This window comes from Pelmatolapia mariae, linkage group LG14, assembly GCF_036321145.2.
Source record: "Pelmatolapia mariae isolate MD_Pm_ZW linkage group LG14, Pm_UMD_F_2, whole genome shotgun sequence".
In the NCBI taxonomy this organism is placed as follows: domain Eukaryota; kingdom Metazoa; phylum Chordata; class Actinopteri; order Cichliformes; family Cichlidae; genus Pelmatolapia; species Pelmatolapia mariae.
The window spans coordinates 34,523,487-34,549,159 of NC_086239.1; the positions used below are offsets into that span (position 1 = coordinate 34,523,487).

At 40.7% G+C, this 25,673-nt stretch overlaps 1 protein-coding gene across 4 annotated transcripts; it reads right to left on the reverse strand.

The window, feature by feature from the left end:
• galnt17 (polypeptide N-acetylgalactosaminyltransferase 17) lies at positions 1 to 25,412 on the reverse strand. 4 transcript variants are annotated; one of them, XM_063493921.1, is made up of 12 exons: positions 25,027 to 25,412; positions 24,204 to 24,914; positions 22,943 to 23,126; positions 17,721 to 17,887; positions 11,196 to 11,370; positions 10,133 to 10,330; positions 9,506 to 9,623; positions 5,103 to 5,288; positions 4,773 to 4,910; positions 4,333 to 4,428; positions 2,662 to 2,823; positions 1 to 1,620 (listed from the first exon to the last, which is right to left on the reverse strand). In XM_063493921.1, the coding sequence occupies exons 2-12, from the start codon at positions 24,445 to 24,447 to the stop codon at positions 1,486 to 1,488; spliced, it is 1,803 nt and encodes a 600-aa protein (XP_063349991.1). In that variant the 5' UTR covers positions 24,448 to 24,914; positions 25,027 to 25,412; the 3' UTR covers positions 1 to 1,485. The 4 variants fall into 4 exon arrangements, with proteins under 4 accessions (XP_063349991.1, XP_063349992.1, XP_063349990.1 ...); XM_063493922.1 differs by having other exon boundaries at positions 24,204 to 24,918; XM_063493920.1 differs by having other exon boundaries at positions 24,204 to 24,707; positions 24,818 to 25,412.
• Between the last annotated feature and the right edge of the window lie 261 nt (positions 25,413 to 25,673).

Genomic DNA, 25,673 nt, shown 5'->3' on the forward strand with positions numbered 1-25,673 from the left:
ACCAGTTGTTTATTGGAAGACAATCTTGGGAGCAAAAATCCAGCTGATCACACTTATGCAATTTAATATATGACATCATATACATCTTAGTACGTTAATAATTTCAGCCTTTAAGGCCTCCCGCATTTCCACTATTGGTACTTTTGTGCATTCCTGATTCAATCCTCCTCTCTCGTTCACGTTCCAACCCTTTGTCCAAAAAAGTGCTTCCTATGTTTGACTAGGTTTTCAGTAGTTATGGCACACAGCAGTTAACCAAATAAATCAACTTAGCACAAATAAACTTTGTACCCAACTGCTTACAGTACTTCATGCTACGAGATATATTGCATCTGATGCTACAGAATGCTTGGTGGAAAAATGGCAATAAAAGTCAGAATCCATAAAACATAGAAGTGAGATTTAGCCCAGAGTCCTTGTTGGGGTGATTTGGGGAAAAAAAAGTACACCAAGTAATATTTTTAGCATATTTTTCTTCAAATTATAAATATTTACAAGGATTTGAATTTTCTGAAAAACATAAGAATCACTTTTCAGGCATTTTTGCTAAACTGTATAAAATTTTTTCCTGTCACGAGTAGCCATTCCTTAATTTCTAAGTACCATAGACCAGCGGTCCCCAACCCCCAGGCCATGCACCGGTACCGGTCCGTGAGTCGTTTGGTACCGGGCCGCGAGCGTTGAGGTTCAGGTGTGAAATTTATGGTTTACATGGGTTTTTTTTTCTTTTTATAGTTAATATTTATTGTTTTTATCGTTACCTCAGTTTCCCTGTGTCTTTTCCCGTGAGTTATGAATACATTATAGTTATTTATTTTTGGTACCGGTACTCGTTTTATTTTGTTGTATTTATCCGCGACACCTTAAAGGCCGGTCCGTAAAAATATTGTCGGACATAAACCGGTCCGTGGCGCAAAAAAGGTTGGGGACCGCGGCCATAGACTAAAACCTTCATGACGTTGAAAACTACAAATGTAGTTTGATCAGTGCATATAACTGAAATTTAATTCCAGGTATTTTATTGTTTTTTTAATATCTCAAAAGACAAAATTATGTCAGTAAGAATGAAATATTGCAGAAAGACTGATGGAAGATGGAAACTTTTTTCCCCCTCACATAAGAAAGAACACACTTTTGGTCAATTAAATGTCTACTAAAACTTAAACACTGTAAAGAAGTGGCACAGAGGAATTATGGCAACATCACATTGAAAGTTTGTAAAATTCATATAGAGAAATGGTCCTCATGCTAAACTTTCACCACGTTGAATGTCCATGTTTTTTAAAAAAACTAACAAAAACAAAAACACATCAACTGTTTCCAAACCACCTCATCACTCGTCTCCTTAAAGCCATCTATTTTTGAGTCTTATTTCAAAAGCTAAGGAGCCCCCGCATCATTGATTGTCCACTGGCCAAGGTAACGTCAGGTGACAGCTCTTGGAAATAGCCTTTGTAATTGGTCCCAATGAAACTGGCCAGGCGATCACTGCTTCATAGTGTTCTTGATGGTCCACCTCTGCCCCGAGCAGGGCTGCAGGACCAGCAGGTGGCCGAAGTAAACATTAGCCGGCACCACCTCCAGACAGCGTCCAGTAGCCCGATTTATGATCGATTCGTTCTGCAAGGCAGAAGGAGATACAATACTTTGGTTTTAACAGATTTCACAGATGGTCTGTGAACAATGCGTGACGGTGACAGAACAGTATGTAACCAGACCAGGCCTTATGTGAACTGTTGCAACCTCTTTTTAAACAAATGGCACTAATTTTTACCTTACATCTATATAAAATAAGTAAGGTCTCCCTATTTCCCTAAGACTTCTACGTCTGCAGGACTCTTCACTGCTTGTCCTGCTGTGTGACAAAGAATCGATGTGGCAGAAGGTCTGCAGCATCACTGTTCAAGCTCTCCTCTTCCCGTGCAAAGACAGCTACAGGCTGTAACTCTTTAGTTTTTAAAGGTTACCCAAACAGAACTAAAAGACCAATGGAAAATTGACTTACAAAAGGTTTTTCACATTAAAAGAAAAAGAGAATCAATGCCAAAGTAAAAGGTATATTGAGTCGCTTGTTACAAATTTGTTTAGTGTTATTACCCTTTAAGCAGTCTGGGTTTAGTTGTCTTAAAAGGGGCCCTTACTTTCTAGCATAAATATAATTTTACAACAGTTATTGTTCATATTAATCATAGCCAAAGTCTCGGTTTATGTGCAAATAATCCCTGTTAACCAGACTGCTTTGATTTCAGTAATAGCAGAGATGATATCCTAATATAGTCATCACAGACAGACAGCTCTATCTGTGACCATAGAAGTCCTACTGGCCCCGGTGTTAAAACCTTCTGTTTGTGAAGGTTTTAACACAAAGAAAGGTGGCTTCAACGGAGGTATTAGGAATATAAAGGCGGTTCTGTCAGATAAAGCATGAACTACAGGCCTGTAGCAATGCTGAGTATAAGAGAAATTAAGATTCATGCAAAGGTACTCTCATATTAGAGTCCAAGAGAAAAAAAAATGGACCCAGAGATGAGCACAGTAGGTCCCTTTTAAAATCTGGCATATAGATATTCTTCCTCTCAACTCTATGCCAGTAAAATTTAGTTTTTCTTATAAACACTCAGCTATATCATTGAAAAAGACAGATTTCTTTACACTTCTCACCTGAGAGAAATGCCATGTCTTCTGTTTCACGTTGGTCACCTTTTCACAGTTGAGGAGCTGAGGAAAGTTGCTGATCTGATCGTCCACCACACAACGAGTGTCCTCACCAGTGCTGCCTAGGGGTCCCAGAAACAGCTGACCTTCTTTAGTGTAGCGTCCTAACTAAGAGGAAAACAGATACGTCACACATACAGTAAACGGAAAGTTACTGAACTGGCTGAGTGAATACTGTTCTCTCTATTAGCTAACGATGAAATAAGTATGTGATGATGTACAAGTTGAAGGTAACCTGGCAGGAATTTTCCTTAATTATGCAAGCTGTTGGCTTTTTTTTGCTTGCTTTGAACAAGAGGATGGTGTTGTTCCCAATACTGCTGAGAGGCAAAACATGTCTTTGTTCTTTACTGAGTGCTAAACACAAAGATTTTCCTGTACATCACTGCTAATCACAGTGTTGTTTCAGCAGAGTTCTAACCCACATATAGCCCTAACATTTTATATGCACCAAATTCTGCAGTTCTCTCAGCTTGACAGAAAGAAAAAACAGAAGTGAGTCAGATTCTGCCCGCTCTGTTTTCTAACCTTTGCGTCTTTCACTTCAACTTTTTCGTTCAGATTAATAGTAACATCCACTTTAGCAGTGCAGATAAAACAGTTCCTTTGGTTGCACCTAAAGCTCTGAGGCTTTGAGTGTGCTGACGATAAAGACTGATTGGGAAATTGTTTATATCACCTTCTGTTCTTAACAAAGCATGAATAGTGGTTGCAATGCCTTGCAAAAGATATAAAGATAAAGCTTTGCATCAACCACCCAGTCAGCCCAGTTTGAGTCTTTTTGCAGAGTAGCTGCATCCTGTTTGCAGTATATCATACAAAAGTCAGGTGATTTAACAGCGTTTGGACTTAAAATCTTAAAAACTTGTGGTCCCTAGATGTCACTGCTTCTTCTTAAGAACAGAGTATTTATTAAAGTGCTTTTCTAGTATTTCTGACCACTACAAGTTACATTCACCTTTTCACACATATTCATATCGCACTTTATTTTATGCACTTATGTGCTTTATCTGTTTTGCATACACACCTACAGCCAGTCACCATTTAACCTAACGTGCATGTCATTGGACTGTGGGAGGAAGCTGGACTACCTGGAGAGAACCCACGCTAAGAACCCATGGGGTCGCATTTATCTCTGTGGAAGTGCAAGTGTGAAAAACTGGTGGTCTAATAAAAACTGAAGACTTTTTGTTCTATGAAAATGATAACTTTAAAAAATGCAACTGAAGCATGTCTTGTGAAGAAAGGGTGATGCGGCACTCATTTTTCCAGAATTGAATTGAATTTTTAGCTCTTTTAGCATTTTACCACTGAAGCCTTGACTTTCTGCCTAAAGCACCTGTTTACCACTGTGAGCTAAAAAGAGAGACCCTTAGGGCTGAAGGGATGAAGAGCTGACACTGGCTGACTCAGGGCTTCAGCACAAAAAGTGCAAGACACAATTTTATTCTGACAGCAGAACTCGCTCCTTGGAGGATTTCAGCTGAGCCTGTGATTGAGACACAGCTGCAAATCACATCACCGGAGAAGCTCACTGTATGTTTTCAAGAGAAAGCAAAGCAACTGGAAAAAGATGGAGTATACTCTTTAGTATGGTGGTGAGGAAGAGTGTTGTACCTGAGGACCCCACCCATGGCATGGGTGCAGGGTGGCTGTGTGGTTCTCCTTCACACCCTGATCCATACACAGGTGGCTTGCTTTAGAATTGCGGACCTTAAATACACAAAAAAAGAGTCAGACTTAATTCATAAAATATAAATATTCCCCCAAATAATTACTGATTAAAAATGTATAAAGGCTAAAAAGAAGGATGTGTCAGTGTGGATCAGACAAAGTTCTGAATCTCATTTATTTTCTATTAACAGCTGAGAAGATGTGGATGTACATGCTCTCTGAGCGCCTGCTATCTTGTTATTTTTTGGTCTGTGGAGGAGATACAAGTTTCTTAGGACTTTGTGTACATCTCATTTATTTACTTTCAGTGGTTTCATTTGTACATCAGATCTTAAATCTACAAACTGTTACTTTTTCCTGTGTCTTTGTCCTTCATGGCTCACCTCACCGTAGAACAGCGTATCGTTGTACCTCCTCATCTCTGGGTAAACGTTGTCTAGATACCAGTGAAAGCTCTTACATTGCAGACTCTTCCTCAGTGCAACCCTCTGTGATATGTCTCCGTAATCAATACCGTGGTTCTGCAAGAGCAAAGGAAGTTGTTATGCCTAAAGTCTCTACATAAATTGTGGAACCAAAAGAAAAACTGTTTGGCTCTGAAAAGCTATTCTTAGTACATGAAAATATGGACATCTGATAGTCACAAACAGACAAGCATGACTGACAGCATCCTCTCTAAGAGAGGTCTTGCTGCAGAAAAATGCCGTTCTCACCTCCATGGGGATGTTCCAGGCCAGGTAGACATTGGACTTGTACTCATCCATCCAGACCTCTGCAACACGCAGGGCATTACGCCGTGTGTGGAAAGCTATGTTACTGTGGTAAGGTTTCTTCATTCGTGCAATATGAGCCACTCTGGAGCAAGGCAGCACCTCCATACTGCCTCCACACAGCCACACCTGTGGGTAGTAGGAGTCTGAATTAAAGCTCACAATAATATACTGCTGGCTGCTGGGCAGCAGGAAATATAAATAGGCAGATGCACAGTCACCACGATGTCCCTGATTTATAAAGTCAATTACAGCTAACAGCTGGAGCATAGAGCACCTGGAAGGACGTGTTTTCTTTGTGCTGGAACTAATGAAAGCTATATCTGTACATTTAGCAGTCCTTATTGGTTTTTCTTCTTGTTTTTTGTTATATAAAAAATATCTAATTGTTGCTTTTATTCATTTTTTTCTAGCCAACCTTAAGGGGCATCAAGAGGAGCTGAGGTTTTCGGCACTTCAGCACTGGGTTAACTTTTAAGTTCCAACTGTGAGTGTACATACATAAATGCATGTTTTTTTACTTATATTGTTTGCTGTGACAACGTATCATCCAGAGTACTCTCCCAGACACCATGATGATTCCAGGCATGTCATTAAAGATCAACAAGAAGAGACGGTCAGAAGCCCAAGTCATGCTTGAAGATGTGGCCAAAACATCTTCTACAGTTCACCGTGCTATTTCCCAGCTTTGATGTAGGACAGAGGGCCAGAACAATAAGACATGAATGCTAGCATAGCCCCAAGAGCAACACAACAACAGCTCGGTCAAACGATCAAAGTTACTACTGCAACCCTTCTGCTACTGCTGACCTGACCAAGATTCGTTCCTTTCGTTCCTTCTCATTAACAGAGGTCAAAGAAAGTTTAATGATAAAGTGGAGAACTACTGGACATCATTCATTTTTGGTGCTAAAGGTTTAAGAATTAACTGCAGCAGAAGAGGTAGACCTGCTTGTGAAGTGGTTTAGAAAAGAAACCTCAGAGCATGAAGGTTGAATCAATTATCTCCTCATACAAACCACCCAGCAGCTGAGCTGAAAATGATATCAGAATGGCTAGAACAATGTTATGGCGCATCTAAAGCTACTGAAATAGCTCTTAATGCAAAACTTTTAAAAAAGAAAGAGATTTTTGACCTATCAGATTTGCTATTGAAGAAATAGGAAGCTGAACAAGATAACTTCCTCCCAGTATCCTCTCTGGAAACAGCCAGTGGTATTCATCCCTTTTTTCCGAAAGCTTCTACACAACCTCAGGAAAAATGGACATGCCCAAATAAGGGCATCATGTAGCTATAATCTCTAAGTTCATCAGTGGTGGAATCCAAATTTGAAATGACCTAGCTGTAATCCTTACTTCATTCACAATGATAGCCATCAAAATCAGCAGGTCAAGACTGAGGTATCCTCTGCAGGTTTGGAGAACAAATGTGCAAAGCCAGCAACTGACCAATTAAGAACTATCCCAGCCACAGAAAAACACAGCCCTTAAACAAACACAGAGGCTTCAGAGGAAAACCCCTTGAAGAACAGATGAGAACAGGACATGATGCTGTGAATTCATTCATGCAGGACTGTAAACGAGATCAAACCACTGGACCCTGAATTGACCTCTCACTGTTAGCTAGAATTGTTGTGCACATCCACAAGCTTCAAAAGGAGATTAACTGCTCTCATAATGAATAATTTACCGAGAAAGTGGATCTTGGCAGGGTACTCACAGAAGAACTGAGCATCAAAATGGAAAAAAAAGAAGATTTAAGACACTTTAGGCATGGTTGTTGTTGACGGAAGGACTGGTCTGAGTATTTTGGAAACTCCTGATCTACTAGGATATTTCTGTACAACCATCTCTAGGGTTATCCCAAGGCAGTGGTTCCCAAACTTTTTTTGCTGGGCTCCCCTTTGTTTATAAGAAAAATGTTCGCGCGCCCCCCCCCCCTCGCGCGCATGCGCACGCGCACATCCATTTAGAAAGGCAGAGGCGTCACAGTGTGATTATTTTACATGTAGTTGTTTTTTTTCCTGTGTAATAATATTCAACATTGCTATCAATACAATTTTCAATCCCTCTGCAAAATGGGTTCAAAAACATAAACAACTGTTGGATGTTGTTTGTCCGTGATTTGAACCGGGGGAACGAATCGTGGCAGGATCAGCCTGATATTATTTGTATCCCACTGTAACTTTACTGTATAAAGAGCTAATGTCTCCAAAATGTCAGGAGTAGTTAGTCATTACAACAAGTGTTTGTGAACTAAAAATCAAGAATGTGGGATACTGTTTGTCCGTGATTTGGAGAGCCCAGCACGTGCTCCCGCCGAAGGGAAAACCAGTTAGGCAGGGAAGACCTACCTTGGCACTTGTGCAGGTAAAACCAAGGGAAGATATGCTTCACCATATTTTCTAGTCTTTGGCTTAGAATGAAGTTGGTTTGGAAACATATTCAGCAATGCTTCATCTCCTGCTTTGCGTTTGTGGAGGCGCCCCATGCTAGCAGTGTCCAAGCGTTTTGTTTTTTTTGTTTTGTTTTGTTTTTTCCTTTTCATGTCGCGCCCCCCCTAGGGGGCGGGCCCCACACTTTGGGAAGGTCTGTCCCAAGGGATGGTCCAAAAAAGAGGAAATATCCAATGAGAGACAGTTAGGGTGAAAATATCTTGTTGATACCAGACCTGACCAGAGACTGTTTTGAGCTGATAAGAAGGCAACAGTAAAACAGATAACTTCTTCTTACAAACTACTTTTGCATTACTTTGAACCTTGAAGAATATGGGCTAGAGCAGCAGAGGACCATATCAGGTGCTACTCTTGTGAGCTAACAGGAAAGTAGTTTCTTGAATATGACAATGAGTCCAATGGTTTCAAATGGCCTCCACAGTCAGGGGATCTCAATCAGATGGAGCACCTTTGGTATATGGTGCAATGGGAGATTTCCATTGTGAATGCGCAGCTGACAAATCTGCATCAACTGCATGAGGCCATCATGCCAAGATCAATCTTTGAGGAATGTTTCCAGTACTTTGTTGAATCTATGCCATGAAGAATTAAAACAACCTAGTACTGACAAGGTATCTGCTGAGTGTGTCCAACCCACAAGCCTTCTGCTGTGAACATAATGAAGACATGGATATCCAAGCTATCTGAACCCATGTCAAAGTGATGTGAGCGTAACAGAAACTTCAAACTGACAGGTCGCCAAACAATCGCACAGATGCAACCTATTTCACTCCTGACAAAGATTCCTACTGGATAAAAAGTAGGTCCGTCAGTCTTTCTTCACACTGGGAACAATATGAAACATGTTCCATCTACAGATAAACAGCACTACAAACAGAAAATGGGCACATAGGTTTTAAAGATAATTGCGTTGCTCCTATGTGTTTCTGTTACCCAAGGACATGGGTGCTAACTAACAGAGGGTACTGCTCTCTGCCACACTCTAAGATAAAGAAACAGTACTATGATTTCATGTAAAAGATGTTGGACAACAACCATGCAAAATTGCCCCATAAAGGTGCTGATATCTACCGCTTGGCATTCATTATCCCAAGAATCCTGTTAAAACCCAAACTGTCATTGATTCAAGTGCTTGTTATGACAGAGTTTCTCTGAATGAGGTCCTTCTCCATGGACACATCTAAACAATCCTCCTGTAATGGTTGTAGTGAAATGTAGAAATGTTGTTGTCGCAGGGCGACTCTGGATATGTGTCCCACTGCTTTGTAGTAAAAGAGGAACAGAAAGAATTGTGGTTCTTGAGATGTGACATTGTGGGCTAGAATCATGTCTTTGCTAATACTTCATCTCCAGCAGTTGTAATATTTTATATAGGTGCGTTGAAGCTGAATTTTAGCTGTTTTATTGCATCTGTACACATTTACTTATCTAGACTTAATTTTGGGGGGAATCTTGATATTTTTGATGACAAGATATAAGAACTTTCCATTTCAGATTCAAGTTATGACCAAGTAAACTCAAAGACAAGGCAACCGTTTTTGTCTTTCTAAAAATATTTGATTGTTTAGCTTGCTGGATAAAAGCCAACACACTTGGGTTGTGAAAATGTTTGACGTTATTTTTTCAGGAAAAATCTAATAACCTTGCAGAAAAACAAAAGACTCTCCAATCTCTCAAAATGTACAGAAACAAACTCCAACCTTCCTGCTCTACGTGACCTATTTATCTCCATTGCCCTGCTGTGAGCTGCTCACACAGGACTGGTCCTCCAGGACTCTTAATGGGGCCTCATTTATCAGTGGTGCCACGCTACGGTGGCCACTGCTCCACTTAAAACCTACAGGAGTAAAGAGGGAGCAGGAACAAGAGGAAACTGGGTGACACACAAACCCTGATGCCTAGTTCGATGTTCTCCCCTCCGTAGACGTCCATGCCTGAGTCGAGTAGACCGAGTTCTCCGAAGTAGTCACGATTGGCCACAAAGGAGCATCCAATCATGGCAGGCGTCCTGCAGCCAGGAAAATGCACTATCATGTGACACTGAGCGTTTGCAAACACCAGAATGTGGTGAATGTGGTTTTTTGTGGCTTTATCTGATGTTTATTTTTGAATACTTTTCTACAACCCAAATCTCCACTATGCAAAGTTTCACACTTTATATTTCAGCCTATTATGTGGAGGGTGAATCTAAACATTTTTTGTGCATACTCATGCGATTTATTCTCATTTTTAATTAAAAAAATGGAAGGAAATCCAATTTAACACAAATATATGGGTGATAATCAGATAATTAAAATCCTATTTTCACCACTCTCTAATTTAGGCTGTAATTTTTTTATTGCTTTAACGAAGTCTGGTTTTCCATCAGGAGCTTTTTTCTTGTTTTTCCCTAATCTTCCCCAAAACTAAAAAAAGAACTTGGTGGCAGTTTTATTGAAAATCTTAAAGAAGTGGAAAAAAATACGTCTCAGAAGTGTGAGATCTGTGTTCACGTTTAAATGGGAGAAACTGGCGTACCTTATTGGTGCAGACATGTCTCCCTCCTCCCACCACTCTTTGGGTGGATTAATGTACATGCACCACAGTTCCCAGTTGTAGCCATGGCCAGAGTTCTCATAGCGCTCCACCTCGAAGGTATCGTGCTTGATGTTGTCGATTGACGGCAAGATAATCCTCTTGTGGTTTTCTTTTATTCTAGCTAGAACTGGTTCTGCCCTGAAAAAAGTGCAAACACACACACACACTCACATATTTAGTTGACTTTACTTTGTGCAGAGACAAAGTTTATAACATCTTTTAAGAGCACCACTTTTTTCTTCCACTTCAGTCAAATAGAAAGTTCCTTGTGTCGTACCAGCTTTATCACTAATTCTGTTTGATTCAGCCTAGTTGAGCTCTGCAGGGTGCAGTGAGGGAACTGCATGGTATACCTTAAGTTATGCACTGAGCTCGAAAATGAAATCTACAAAAAGATATCAACAGGATGTGGCAGTTGTCTTAGCGGGGTTAATAAGGTCCCTCATTGCATGCTAATCTCTTGACAGTATTTAGCCTTTGATTCAGTTTACCACCAAGCGCTCAGCTTTTTTGAATCACTACAAAACCTTCATTTTTTATGGTTACTAAAAATTTACTTTTACGACAAGTTCTCCTAGAGGGGTCCTGTTTTGGTGTGTGTTTTATGTGTGCTTGTGATGTGTGTTTTTTTTAAATAAAATCTGTTCAACCTGATCCCACAGCCTCAAGTGTCTCATTTTAAAACTTCTCAGGCATGAAATAGCTTGGCTCTTCCTTTTATGCAGCTTCAGCTATCCTTTGTCCTCTCTTTCCATGGTTTCTTTGCACTTTGTAGCACTCTTTTAACACTGATACCCAATTGTCATTGTTGTTATCATGAATAAGTTATTCCAATTTTCATACATTTGGCAAAGATATATTTTTTTCCTGATTTAATTTTGAGTAGATGTCATTTTTGTTTCACTTTAATTTACACTAAAATAAGCCTTTTTCCAAATACCAAAAATTCACTCCTGACTGTTAATAACACTGTGCTTCCCGCTAGATGATAGGACCTACTCACCATGATGGGGTGAACTCCACATGGGCATCAAAAAATCCTGTCACCTCAGCAGTGGCTACCTTCCAACCCTCGATCCTGGCCCTGATCAATCCCTCTCTCTTTTGGTTCCTTACAATCTTCACCAGGCCGGGATAGCGTTTGTTCACATACTCCTCCAGTGGACCTTTCAGTTGCTCTACAGTTCAAAAAACGAAGATAACACATCAAACAAAACAAGTCAGAAATGCTTATAAAGACTGAACTTTAGTTGATCTTTGAATCTGCAGTTTAGCTTATAATCTGCAGATGCGTCCTTGAACAGTCTGCCAGCTGGAGTTTTCCAGTATTTGATCTGATGTCAGGACTAATAAAGCCTGAAAAGAATATATCACCATTGCAGCTAAGTTAAATTACACAAATGGCGAGCATAAGAAGAATCTCTACATGCTAAGGAAAGTGCTTGTATTTTTATTCTTAGCTTCTCTAACATCAGATCCATTGCAGCCCTCTTTACTGAAGAAAGGAGGAAAAAAGAAAAAATGCTGTTCCAGAGTCCCCTCTGGCAGCAACAATCAAAGCCTGACACATTATGCCTAGCTTGCATAATTATTTTCATGCAATCATAATAATTGGAATTCATGTCGATAAATATGAAAGGACAGCAGAGTGAGCTTAAGCAACCATTCCCAGTATGACAACTCTTTTGTCTCACTTCTCTCACTGGCAGCCTGCACTCCTTTATAAACCTCACATCCAGCCTTAGTATTGGTTGCGTGAAACAACATGATAAGAACACAAAGGGCAACCCACTAAGCAGTGTTTTTTTTTTTAATTTTAGGCTGTCCAGAGACAAAGAACTAAAAATGTTCAATATACCTACGAAAATATACTCACTTATAAGACATTTCTTTAGCGCAGTGCACATACTAGCCCTTTTTGAGTTCGTTGACATATGTGCACTCAAACAGGCCCAATGAGATTGAGGGTTATACCCCAATTATTTGTGTTAGGTTTGTAAGCTTTTCCAAATTAATACACAAAATCAGCGAAACCACCATAAAGAAAGCTTATTTAAATAAAGCTGATACTGTGAGAACAAAGCCCAAGGGGTGGAAAATGAGTAAAAAACCTGTGAAGCAGAGAACAACATGAGGGACTGTTGCAGAGCGCATGAGTGAAACAATCTCACAGATGAGCTGACAAAGATTGGCAGAAATCACTTTAGGGCAGCCGGGTAATAAGGAACAGGTGAACATAGAGTGGAGCAGATAATTACAAGGAAAAGCCCAAACAAATACTTTCAGACAATCCTAAAGCTCTTATTTAGTTACATAGAGTCATGTGTAAACATTTTGGACCATCTCTCCTGTCTTTACATTTTGCTTCCAAGGAACCGAACTGTCTTTTAATTCTGTAATTTTTTTTCACGTTCTTCAGGCTTTCTGAAGGTCCTTCAAAGTTTTCCTTTGGACATCATTTTATAATATTTTCAGTGAAGTCCTTTATTTGTTTGTTCCTATGAATCATTCACACATAATAAAGGCACCTAACTCAAGGGACAAATTTGTTACTGGCACATTACCAGCAGCTTGTCACAAATACACAATTTGTTTCCTGCACAAAAAATGACAAAGATAACACAGTTGATAGGTTTAAATTAGCATTTTTGCACCAGCAAGGTGATTACCAAAGAGCTATTAGCCAAAAACTTGACATATGTCAGTATGGTGTGCAGTGAGTCCTTAAAAACTTTGGTGAAACTAAACAAGTAGAGGACAAAAGAACTGGCAGGTTAAATAAAAACATCTACAGCAGACAAACAGAATTTGAAAGTTGTGTCCTTAAGAAATAACAAAAAACTGACACACAACCTGGCCCCTCGCTTAATTGGTCTATTATCTACTATTCGCTGAAGCGTCATTAGAAATGGTCTCAGTGTTTGTTGTCAGTAAGCCATTTTTAAAGAAGCCATACAGGGGGAAAACATTGAGGTATGCCAAATTATACAAGAAGTAGACAGATAATCAGTGGCAAAAGACAGAGTTATGAAACGAAATTTGAAATCATCAGTGGTCAGAGAAGGTTAGGACAGAGGAACGTTAGAGAGTGTCTACATTCACCTGTAAAACACAGGTAAACACAGGGATCTCGTCTAAACTGATGGAATTATAAACGCAGAAACCATCTTGACTGCCAATGGCTTCATTTTTGTGCATGGCAATGATGCCAAACACACTGCCAGTGCAGTAAACGCATACCTGGACAGAAAGAACACATAACAGAACATATCAGTCATGAATCGGCCTCCCCAGAGCCCGGACCTCAACATTGTTTAAGCAGTGTGGGATCATCTTGACAGAGAACCCAACATCGAATGAAGAGCTTTGAATGTCCTTCAAAAAGGCTGGAGCCTTCAAAACTATTCCTGAGGACTACCTAAGAAAGAAAGCTTGCCTAACAGAGTTCAGGCTGTGTTGAAGAATAACAGCTCATTAGAAATGTCCCAACTCTGTTTTAGCCATATACATTATATTTCCATTTATGTTTGCACGTTTCAATAAACTGCTACATCTATTTCCCATTTTCCTAGCAAAATATAAAGAAATGACGGATTATTAGCTCATCCTATCCTAAATAACCACTAATGTATGCCAACTATTGTCACTGCTACACTATCAAAAGCTGAAAACAAACATAAAAAACATACAAATTCATCACCACAACTACACAGTTTATAAATAAAGAAATAAAGAAGCACACATACAAATAGAGAGATGACATAAAAGTTCTCACTCAGCTCCCTGCGGTGCTGTTTTAAGCTCCAACTCACTCTAAACAACACCAACGGGGGTCTACGGCTTCCTGAGCATCAACGACCGCGCCACCTTTGATCTCTCAATCAACTCATCAGCCTTTTCCCTCCGGACCAAAACACTCACAGCCCTTCTTCCTCTGTATCACACACACACACGCACACACACACACACACACACACACACACACACACACACACACACAGTGATATACAGAGCAACATTCCTTCAGAGAAAAACACATTTCTCGTGCTCTGTCTTCCATTTCTTTCTCTCTGTTCTTGTACTTCTTTTTTTTCACACACACTCTTCATCACAAACTCATTTCACATGCGTGCTTTTTTTTCACATACACACATATATGGCAAGAGTATGGCGGTGGGTGTCTTGCAGGCAGTAAGAAGGGTAAGCATTATTTGTTCTCTTGCCTCGCCCTGTGCGCCACTGCAATGTCTTCCTCTTTGTGATGGATAGCTGGCTGTCAGCCAACCAGCAGTGTCAAGTGAAAGAACGCTTCAGCTGTCTCAGTCCTTTCACTCTCCCAGTGTGTAGCTCTGTGTTTCTTATACTAAGTCCCATTGTTTTATAAGAATGATTAAAATACATCTGTAAGCTGCACTGTCACATATGCTTCTTGATAATGTATAACACACCAAAACTCACCAGCCAGTTCTATTTCACACGCCAAATGCTGCTACTCATTGGGCGCCATCTCCAACAACGATGAGGCGCCCTACATGGATGAAGTGAAGAATCTGGCAGCATGGTGCCAGGACAACCATCTCCAGCTGAACGTTGGCAAGACCAAGGAGCTGATGGTGGACTTCAGAAGGAGTCAGCACAGAGACTACAAGCCCATTATCATCAATGGAGCTCCAGTGGAGAGGGTGCAGTCCTTCCACATCTCCTCAGATCTGACATGGGCTGCCCACATTCAGGTCCAGACCAAAAAGGCTAGGCAGTACCTGTACTACCTACGACAACTGAGGAAGTTCAGGGTCTCTCCAGAGATCCTCAGGATTTTCTATACAGGCGCTGTGGAGAGCATCCTCACACAGAACATCACATCCTGGTTTGGGAATAGCTGTGTTAAGGACCAAAAAGCTCTTCAGAGAGTGATCCGTACAGCAGAACGCTGCTGCAGGATTGCTCTCCCCCCGCTTCAGGACACCTACACCAGGAGATGCTGGACTAGAGCAGCGCAGATACTGAAGGACCCGTCCCATCCTGGCAACAAACTGTTCCAACCTCTGCAATCCGGTAGAAGGTTCCGCATCATCCGGGCAAGGACAGAGAGACTCAAGAGGAGCTTCTATCCCCAAGCCATCCGGGCCCTAAACCAACCTCATTGAACCTCATTATCCCCAAAGTTATCGACAGGAAAACCTGTCGTTCACTTTGGGCGGGGCATGTGTTTACAACCATTTTGAACATCTGAGTCCTTGTGGTTCTTTCCGCAATAGATTTCTGTTTAGCAAACTCGCTGCATTACCAGATGCCAAAAAGAAATTAACACTCAGACAGCACATTCATGGCTAAGACTAGTTTTTGCGATCCACATCCACACATCCACATCCATTAAATAAAGCGATCCACATCCACAGCAAAATTTCTTCCTATTCTTTCTTTATCCATGATGTACCACTCCACCGGGTTTTATAAAATCTCAGCAGGTAGTTATTGTGTATTCTTGCTACAGACAAACAGCACTGACAACAATCCTCTGCCAAGGTGATTCTTGGAGTATAAATTATACCAAAAAATACACAAAGAAGTCCACAAATGTGATAAACATGAATCATGAATGAAACTAGTTCAGAACCAAAGACCCATGTCCAATTTTCTATTTCCTGCTTGAGCAACATTTTGTAAAAACTTCAGCACACAGCACTTTTAGAAAATGATGTACCCTTTGTATAAGAATGAAATCATATATTTGCGACACTTTTGTAAAAGCCAATTGGCTTGGGGAGTGAAACTGAAAAGGCATGGAAGTCAGAAAGTGTTGCGTGTGAGACTAAGGCATTGTTGGCTTTGATCTTTTCATGGATTTGTTGACAGTACATGAATTAGACATTGCCAGCCTTATCCCCTAAAGCCTCGACTATCTCATCTCTTTCTTCCTGTTTCCTTGTTATTTTTCTTTGCTTTCTGTTGCTTTCCGTTCTGTTAGATTGCTTCTTCTCCCTCTTCTAGATATTCATTGCCTGCGCTCTCTCCCCTCCTCTCTGTCCGACCTCATTTATCTTAGAGCCTCCCTGTCTCTCATCCTTTCCCTTTCTCGATGCCACTTTCTCTAATAGCCTGGTTTGCTCTCTGAGCCTCTCCTTCTCATCTCCTTTTTTCTCTGTTCTTCATTGCCCCTCCTTTCACTTTGCCTGTTTTCAAACCCTTCAGCTCTCTTCATTCTTTGACCTTTTCTGTCTTCTACGTCATCCCCTCTTCTCTTATTTTTCTCCACCAACACCTCTTTATCTCTGCTGTGCCTCCCCTCTCCTTTTCACGTTTCCCAGTTTATCTCCTCGCCCTCCTCTCATCCCTTGCCGTCTCTTCATCTTCTCACCCTGCCCGGTAAATATGACAGAGACATCTCTCCTGTGACATCCAATTGTGTGTTCTGCCTCTATCTGCCTGTCTGCCTTCACAAACATTTGACACCATCAGTCACCTCAGAAAATGCCTCTTTTCAAAAGCAATGACTGCAGCTTTTGTCAAGGAGACACTCATCCCCACGACATGCAAACACAGCCCCATCAGAAGTCTGATGCCTTTCATCCTTTAGAAACAATGTTTCAATATATCTGCATGTTTAAGTGAACACATGCTTTGTGTTACATTTATAGTGTGTTTGTGTCTCACTGTGATCTGCCCCAAATGATCAGCTAATGTACATGTCTGCATAGTTATGGTTGTTCCCACCCTCGAGCCTACCCCAGGTTCAACAGTAGCCATGTCTACTAAAACATAATTACTGGGAACAAAAATGTGGTTTAGTGAGTTGCTATATTTAGTTTATTAAAGTCCTTTTATGTCTTGCTTTCAGCTCCTTTATCACAGTGAAGCTGGGTCAGATTAGGACACAAATTTGTCATGCCAAAGTCAAAGAGGGTAGCTCTATAGGAGACTGTGTATGCAATAATCTTCAAACAATACTGGTTTTAGAGGGCTGTAATGCTTTGCCCTAGTTTCCAATGATTGTTTTTGACATTTGTAAAACAAGTCTTTTGCCTGGTTGTAACTTCAATCTACAAAACTCGCTTACAAAATCACACAAACTCAGAAGCATTTAAAAAAGTAAAAATAAAGAAAATACTACACATATATCTAAAAACTGGAATCCTTCATGCTGACAGATTGAAATCATTTTTATAATTTGGCACTTTGTAACATTGACAAGAATGTTTATTTTCATATGCCGATGCCTGTATGAGAAAAAGTATTCAAATATTCTCTTTTTCACTCACTAGTTTCAGTTTTATAATGTAAAACTTAATTATATAATTATATTTATGTTACATGATACTTGTTGTATAAGATAATTATTTCTGGGATACTGAATGACAATTTGATGTGTATTTTGTTGCTTTCAGTAGAAATCCTGCTGATGACTTTCAGTGGATTTTAGATGGAAATTCTGTGTTTCACTCACTATAAACCATCTTCTAATCAGAGGGCGAAAAAGCCACTCTTCTTATTTGGTATTAGCTGAAGGAAATATTTCATCTATACTGACCGTCATCGCTGTTGTCGTCCACCAGGATGACCTCCTTGAGCAAGTGCGCCGGTGTGTGATTGACAGCTGAGTGGACTGAGCGCAGGATCACCGACAGAGCCTCGTTGACGAAGATGAAGATGAGGGAGATTTGGGGAAGGTCTCTTGGGTAGCTGACCTTTCTACATCTGTAGAAAGACATGACACAACACCTGTAAACTACTTGCATTAAGTAATACGAGGTGCCAGTGGAGCACTACAGTGATGGTTTGGGAAAATTAGTCTACATAGTTATACAATTAAAAAGACAATAATGATTTTGTATTGATGAGCCCATTTACCATGATTTCTAACATTTCTGATCAATTGAATGTTATATTAAATAACAAGGAATATGCCTTTCTTTTTAAAAATGAGGACATTTCTCAGTGAACCTTAATTTTTGAGTGCTCGCATATTTAATTTTGAATTTGTACGCTCCACTCAGCCTCAATTATTCCAGCAAAAGACCAAACTACCTCCATGGAGCTGCTGACGTCTTGTTCAATGGGGCTGAAAGGCAGAGCACGTGCCGCTTCCTGTTCAACTATAATCGCAAGGATTTTTTTTCCACATTGGCCTTTTAACTGCGTGTGCTGTTTCAGATAGAAACCCTATTTTTTAAGTTGTTTTGTTTAAACAGCTCTAATGAAGAGGAAAGAGGCAGGGTGAGGCTTTGGCTCTAAGTTTAGCACATGTGGGAAAGGAAGGGGCTTCTTTTATTGTCTCCTTTTGATGTCTTTTTTTCTTTTATCGATTATCTTATTTCCTCTGTGAAATAATAGCTAATTAGAAGGTATTCTATAACAAATCCAGTGTTTTCAATTCACGAGGTTGGAGAACACTTTTTTAGGGTTTTTGGCAGGAAACCATTAGAAAACAGAAGGCCACATTAACAAGATTAACCACGAAGAACTGGGACATTTGTCACCTTTTTTCTCCTTCTGATACAATATTGCAAAAGTCTTGAGGCATCCACATTCCTTTATATTCTGCTGGGAAAATGGGAAATAGGCACAGCAATTCACTGAAACATGCAAACATAAATGGAAATACAGTACATAAGGCAAAAATGTACTTGAAAGTCAATATTTGGTATGGCCACCTTTACTATCGAACACAGCCTGAACGCTCTCTTTCCTGAACACACTGCTTTAACAAATGTTGAGGTCTGGACTCTGGGGAGGCCAATCCATGACTGATCTAGGTATACTTTTACTGCATTGACATTGTGTTTGGGATCATTGTCATAATTTAAAAAAAAATATGCCTTTTCCAACTAGATATTTTTCAGCTGGGACTGCATGATTGATGAAAATCTTAATATCTGGTTCATAATTCCATCAGCTTTCTCAAGATTCCCAACACCACTGGCTGAAACCATGGCAGAGCCTTCATCGTGTTTTACAGATGGATGTAGACACCCTCTGTTGGAGTGGAGGAGTGAGGAGACATTCCTGTCTCCTCACTCCTCCACTCATATCAACAATTATTTGAACCAAAAATGTCAAATATGAATTCATAATGCTGTAAGACCTGTTGCCACTGATATAGTCCAGTTCTTGTGTAATTTACCATACCTCAGCCCTTTCTCCCTGTTTCTCTTCATTAAAAATGGCTTCCTGACAGCCTTCCACTGAGACCATTTCTGATGAGGCTTCAGCAAACAGCAGATGGATCCATTAAAGGGCCAGTGCATCTCTCAGGTACTTCAGGTCTTTGCTTTTCTTTATCTTTTTCTACATCTTAAGGACATGATTTTCAGATACAGTTCATCTGCTGTACAGAGTTATTTAGTCCTGCTACTTTTCCAGTTTCCTCAAATTTTTTAAGGACTCACAGCACGCCAGATTTTTGGGAACCACCTAGTTGGTTCAAAATGCTATTTTTATCTATCAAATTTTGTTATCTTTTAGATTCTTAAAGATTCAACTAAACGAAAAGAAAATCTGGCTCCTTGAAAGCAAAATGTTTTTAAAAATTAGGCATATCTGAATATTTTTTGTACTGTGCTGTATATGTGACAGAGAGGATTCCCGAAGATCCCTTAGGTTCACATGAACAAGGCTTAAAAAAAAAACTACAAACATGATCACAGTCTAGTGGAAATATAAAATGTCCAAAAACTACTTCTTCAGACAATTTGTTAACAACTTTTAATTAATGGATATGCAGGTAAAGCTGTATGTTTGAAGAGCTTCCTAAAGAAAAGCAAGAGGCAGACTAGCCTGACGGGAACATATTTAAAACCCCTATATTACAATCATGTAGGGAATATACTGCATGTACATAACACTGCAGGTAGGAGATACTACAGCAATTATGTTAATACAAATTGAGAACAGCAGGAGGCAGGGACGGTGCAATCAGCGTAACCAGTACCAGCAGTGTGTAGGAGATAGAAGGGAACAGCATGAATGATTGCAAAAGTGGGAGTGTGAACTTGTCACTTTACAAGTACAGCTTCATTGATTAATCTGAGTATGACTGTGATTATGGCTGTAGGAGTCAGCTCATCAGCTGATGGCCATTCTAATGGCACTTATCAGACTTAACATCACTACAAACTAATGCTGTCACATCTATGATCGGTATTGATGTGCAGTACGGGTCCACTTTTATTTCTACACATGTACCACATTGCTGAAAAGAGAAGCAAGTTTAATAACCCTAGAAAAGCTGAGCAGGTTGACAGAAGATCATTTAAAATGCTGTTTTTATTTTTTCCTATTTCTGTCTATTTCTCTTGCTCCTCTCATACTTCTCCACAACCTCCAGCTATGCGGTGTAAAGGCTCCTTCAGTCAAACAGAGTAGACTCCTCTGACACCAGCTTACATGCTGTGTCTATGTCTGAAAATGCCGCACCCCAACGTGCTTCACTGGCCACATTGATCGAAGCAACATAAAAGACCTTCTAGAAGAAGAATGAGGGCACTGGAATTTCATCTAGACCAAGGATCCAGTCTTTCTTCTCATCAGTGATTTTCAAAAAAAGGGTCTGTGACTTGCTTCATTATCAGCTAGCTGGAAGCTACAAACCTTTAACTAAGAATTACTGAAGACATAATACACATGGCTGTTTGTATATGATGATAAGACATGAAGACCATACACATAGAAACGTGCAGTCATTACATAAATAAAACCATGTGCAAACTTGAGGTAAGCATTTTGTACCCAAGCACTGACTTACACATGCACATGCACACACAGCACACTGTGAACGTGTGCGTGAACGCCTGCTGACCGATGTCAAACCAAGACTTATAGTGCAACTTCATCAGATATGAGCATAAGAGGCTGGGGAGAGTAATAAAGACTAAAAGGGGGACGGGAAGTATATGGAAAAAAGAGCCAAAGGATTCATGTATGCTGTGAAAAGCAGCTGGTACCATAAGAGAGCCACCAAAGCACATACTCGACCCAAACTTCTGCACCTCTGTTCATATACTGTGCATATACTGTTACTACCTAATACTATAGGGTTGGAATTTTGTTTGAAAAAGAGAAAAAACTGATATGTGAAACTAAAAATGCAAAACTATAGCATATCGAGCACAGATGAGGCTGCCTGGGAGAGCTGCGTTACACCACTGTGCCCCCTTATAATGGCTGTGCTCTACACATGCATGGATATGATGAGACATGACTAGTCTGCTGATTGCCACACAGATGTGAATTACTCAGTTACTGTGAAGCATGAATGAAACAGCTGATGCCAATCAGCTAATGCAAGGGCAACCTCAGTGCTCTATGCAAAACTGTGGGCACTCCTGGGAAAATCACACATTTATCAATTCACTTATCCAACAAAGAGCAGTTTGACACAGCATATCTCTGATGCACACCTTTCCATGATGAACAAATTGGATCCTTGGATTCAAACAAATATCTAGACTCAGATTTGTTTGGGTTATTGCCTTAAAAACATCAAGATAAAGTCTCTCATTTTTATTATTGATATTTGATAGTTTTAGTTATTTTTTTAAAACATAAAAAAAATTGAAATTTTGAGCTACCTCACAATGGTAAAGAATCCAGAACCAGGCCGACTCTAGAAGTCAATCCTTTCTACGTTAAGCCAACCCCTTAAATTAAATTTTAATGCAAATTCATGCTTCAATTTTTGAGCTATACTGCTATCAAACAAACAAACAAAACCAATGAGCAACCATTTATTCAGTTGTTAAATATACGTCACTTTTCATTTTAGGATCTTAGAAATAGGACTGGAGCATGTGCAAACATTTGGGCTGGGCTATAAAATAGTGAGAACTCATTAAGTCGTAAGGCTGGAGGCAGGTCAAAAATTCTCATCTGAAGTTGGCAGCTGATGGCATTTCCAGAGTTGATAAAATCTATGAGTCTTCGAACCTTGTGGTAACACTCAACAGCTCTGGGCTCCTCTTAACAGTGGACTAAGGATCAGAAAATGAACCTATCTAATGCCTACAAAGCAGGGTGGTGCTATAAAGATATCAAAGTGCTTCCAGCTTGCAATTTCACCAGCTGAAATGACATTATGAAAAGGGAGTTGAGGGGCACAGTGGAAGTTAAGACAAGATCTGCAAGAGTAGAGAAACTCTGGTGAAACTGAATATTTTCTGGGGAGAAATGAAAAGCAAATCTTCCATATGGTTGCAAAGGGTTAGCATCAATACGGGGTACCGTATATTGTTCCGCCAGCCCGTGTTGATGAAAGAAACAGGGTTGTGTAAGATTTCCTTCTGACATCCTACCTACCCCTTCATCACAAAAGTCAACATCTTCAGTATGCAAGAACAACATTTGGATAATGCAGGCAATAAGTTTTATGACTCATTAGCTGAGTATTACTGACGTGTGCGTGGGCTATATTTAGAAAATAAATAACACTGCATTAACATTAAAAGGTGTGTTATCTGAGACTGAATTTATTCATACATCCACATGTACATCAGTTTTTACTGGAGCAGAATAAAAATTAGGACTGTTTTCAGGGAGTTCTACATTATCCAAAGCAACTGAGACACTGATTATGGAAAAACTATGTTGCTCATGTATTTTCTTTTTAATGCTGAAACGACCCCAAGTGAAATGTCAACCATGTCCACTGTGTTAGGCTCGAGGAGGATATCTCAGAAGCAAAGAAAAAATGTAAAATTTGGATGACTCAACCATCTGAAGCGCAATTTAAAGTTTCCTCACTTGACTTGTACTCACTTGCTAGGCCGATGGTCTGGTATTGTGCGGTCCAGAGAAATTCTGTCACTGAGGTAGGCATTATAGCCGTACTTCTCCCTAAGGTATTTAGCGTCACTCTCCTCAGCCGGTGACAGCGTGGCGGGGAGTCCGCCTTTACCCCGACCCCCAAAGCCCTCAATCAGGCCCAGAGATTTGGACAGACCTGAGCAAGGCAAACAAGAGAAGATTACATGTCAGGATCCTTTAGTGTGCCTGAGTCACTCTCCTCTCAGTAATGCATTCTACTGCCCACAGCTGATAGCCTGCCTTACCATCACAGCTCCAAACTCACATGAATATACAGTATTTTGTCAGTGGCTGTCAAAACAGGTGAACTTCTGGGCCGAGTTCATTAGAACCAGAGTTGGCACAGAGTCACAGAGAATATCTTCAATCTATGGACGCAATTTACAAATAGGATGTGTGAAATATTCCCAATCCAAACCCTCCTATCCGTTCTGAGGTCAGTAAGCCTTCATTTCATGATGGAGAGGAAAATTCAATTCTACACATAGGCTAAACTACACAAGTGAAGGATTTAAAGCTTTCACTCTGTCTGTAGGGGGGAGGGAGAACAATTAACGCGTACCACACCATCCTTCACAGTGTTTGAACCTCTGTGTTGGCAAACATCCTGCATCCTGAAGACACCAGAACCCTGAAAGCTCCTTCTCGGAATTTAACATTAAACTCTAACCTCCCGGAGTGCAATAAAGACATTGTCTTTTCAGGGATTAAATAAAGTACAATTCTGGATAACCTTACTACTGTTGCAGGGAAAATCAATTCACTGCATCCTATTGTAATCAGCCCCATGTATCCATTTAAACCCAAACCCGACACACTTGTATTTAAAATTAAATGTTTTATTGGAAACTTAATTACCATTGGTGATCTCTGCTGCTCTACAGCTGGAGTATTAAATATGCTTGGTAGTTGCTGACTCTTTCTTCAGTGGTTCAGTAGATGTAGACTTTCTAACAGAGAGCACACTCTCATCGTGCATGACCCATAATTACTGAAATAATGTGAGAGGAGTGCCAGATCCAGCAGCTGACTCTGTTAGACAATATTAGGGACAATGCGGGGAGGCGTATTCATTAGTTTCTAACATTTCATGTCAGGGCTCCAGAGGGAGTAAAAAAAAAGTCAGACAACACTGACTTTTAACTTTTTCAGATTCCTTGAGGGAAATCAAGTTGACACGTTCTTTCACTTTAAATGTTAACGCGCTCTTTACCGTTTAGCTGCCTGTACACCACGTCCTCCAGAGAGCTGAGCCTTTTCAGCAGCACCTCATGGCTGACGCTGGGCCCCTGTGCCGTCCCGTTGCCCCGGGCTCTCTTCCCATCAACCGCGGCCTCTGGACCGGTGGTCTGGATGCTGCGTGCGTTGTTGCACTTGGCCCAGAAAGTAATGAACCCGGCAACCGCGAGCACGTTCAGCACCAGTAAGACCCTCCATCTTCTGAACACAAAAGCCATTAAAAAGTCACCAGTGTCTGGGCTTCCAGTGCGTAAGAGGTCAGGAGGAGGGACAGTCTCAGGAGAAACCTGAGGCGCGTTATAGTTACAATGCGCCAACTATGCATGCGCCCTTCAGCCTGACTTCAGAGAAGTGTGACAGAAAGCAATGCTCTCAACCGCGGTGTGTGTAGCTGTCTCAGTCCGCAGCCGCAGCAGTATACACTCGCCCCGTAACGTGTCGAGATTCAGGTCTTCTTTGCCTTGCGTTGCGTGGAAAGCTGCAGGGATAATTCACATCAACAGACCTTACGGGAGCTGCAGAAACTCACAGTTTTTTTCTCCACTTCTGAGCAAGTGCACTGATTCTCGACATAAGCTGCGCTCTTACCATTTGACACTGGGGTTATTCTAGGTTGCATCCCCCTTCTGATGAAATTCGGGGCGCCTGGCCATCGGCTTTCATCCGTGTCACCGCCACTTCGAGCCTTGCTTTACAATCATGTAAGACAAAGACACGAGCATATGTTGGGCTTGAGGAACAGATACTCCTAAATAATTTAACAGAGAGGAGAATATCAAGTGTGTCTTTTTTTTTACCCTCTCCTTTGCGTCTAACACAAGTCGGCAGTGATGCGACTGAAGCGGGCAGCGCGCAAAAAAATTCTCTCGCGGATGCTCAATGAAAACCTTCTTAATGTTCACTCCAAATTTCAGCTCCTTGTCTTGTTCGCACGTCGTCTTTTACTCCCGACACTCGTTAATCACAGTGAAACGTAACTGAGGAGACTGCGCGGATAATGAGCGGAGGGCAGCGATTCCGGGGATGCAGCATCCTCTCCCCGGTGAAGGTAGTCCGGAAACGCAGCAGCGGCAGCAGAAGCAATGAAAAACGACGCTTTCCTGTTATTCTCTAAGCGCTTCTTGTTTGTTGTGCTCTGTTATTTCCTCTAATTCTCCCTACAGTGTGTACAGCCCTCATCAGGAACGCAGGAATCAATCCGGCAACGTTTCACTTACAGCAGGTCAGGGGGGTGGTGGGTGGGGTGTCTGCTTACTGGCACCCAATTAGCTGCAATTATCCAACATTAAATACTGGATTTTACAGTGGGTCACAAAACGTGGCACAGTTTTTATTGATAATTTCACCACAGGAGTCTGAACAGTTTTTTCTTTTTCTTTTACACATCTGTTTCACAAATGTCGTTAAAATCACAAAGCCCGAATAGACAGTAGCCAGTTCTACT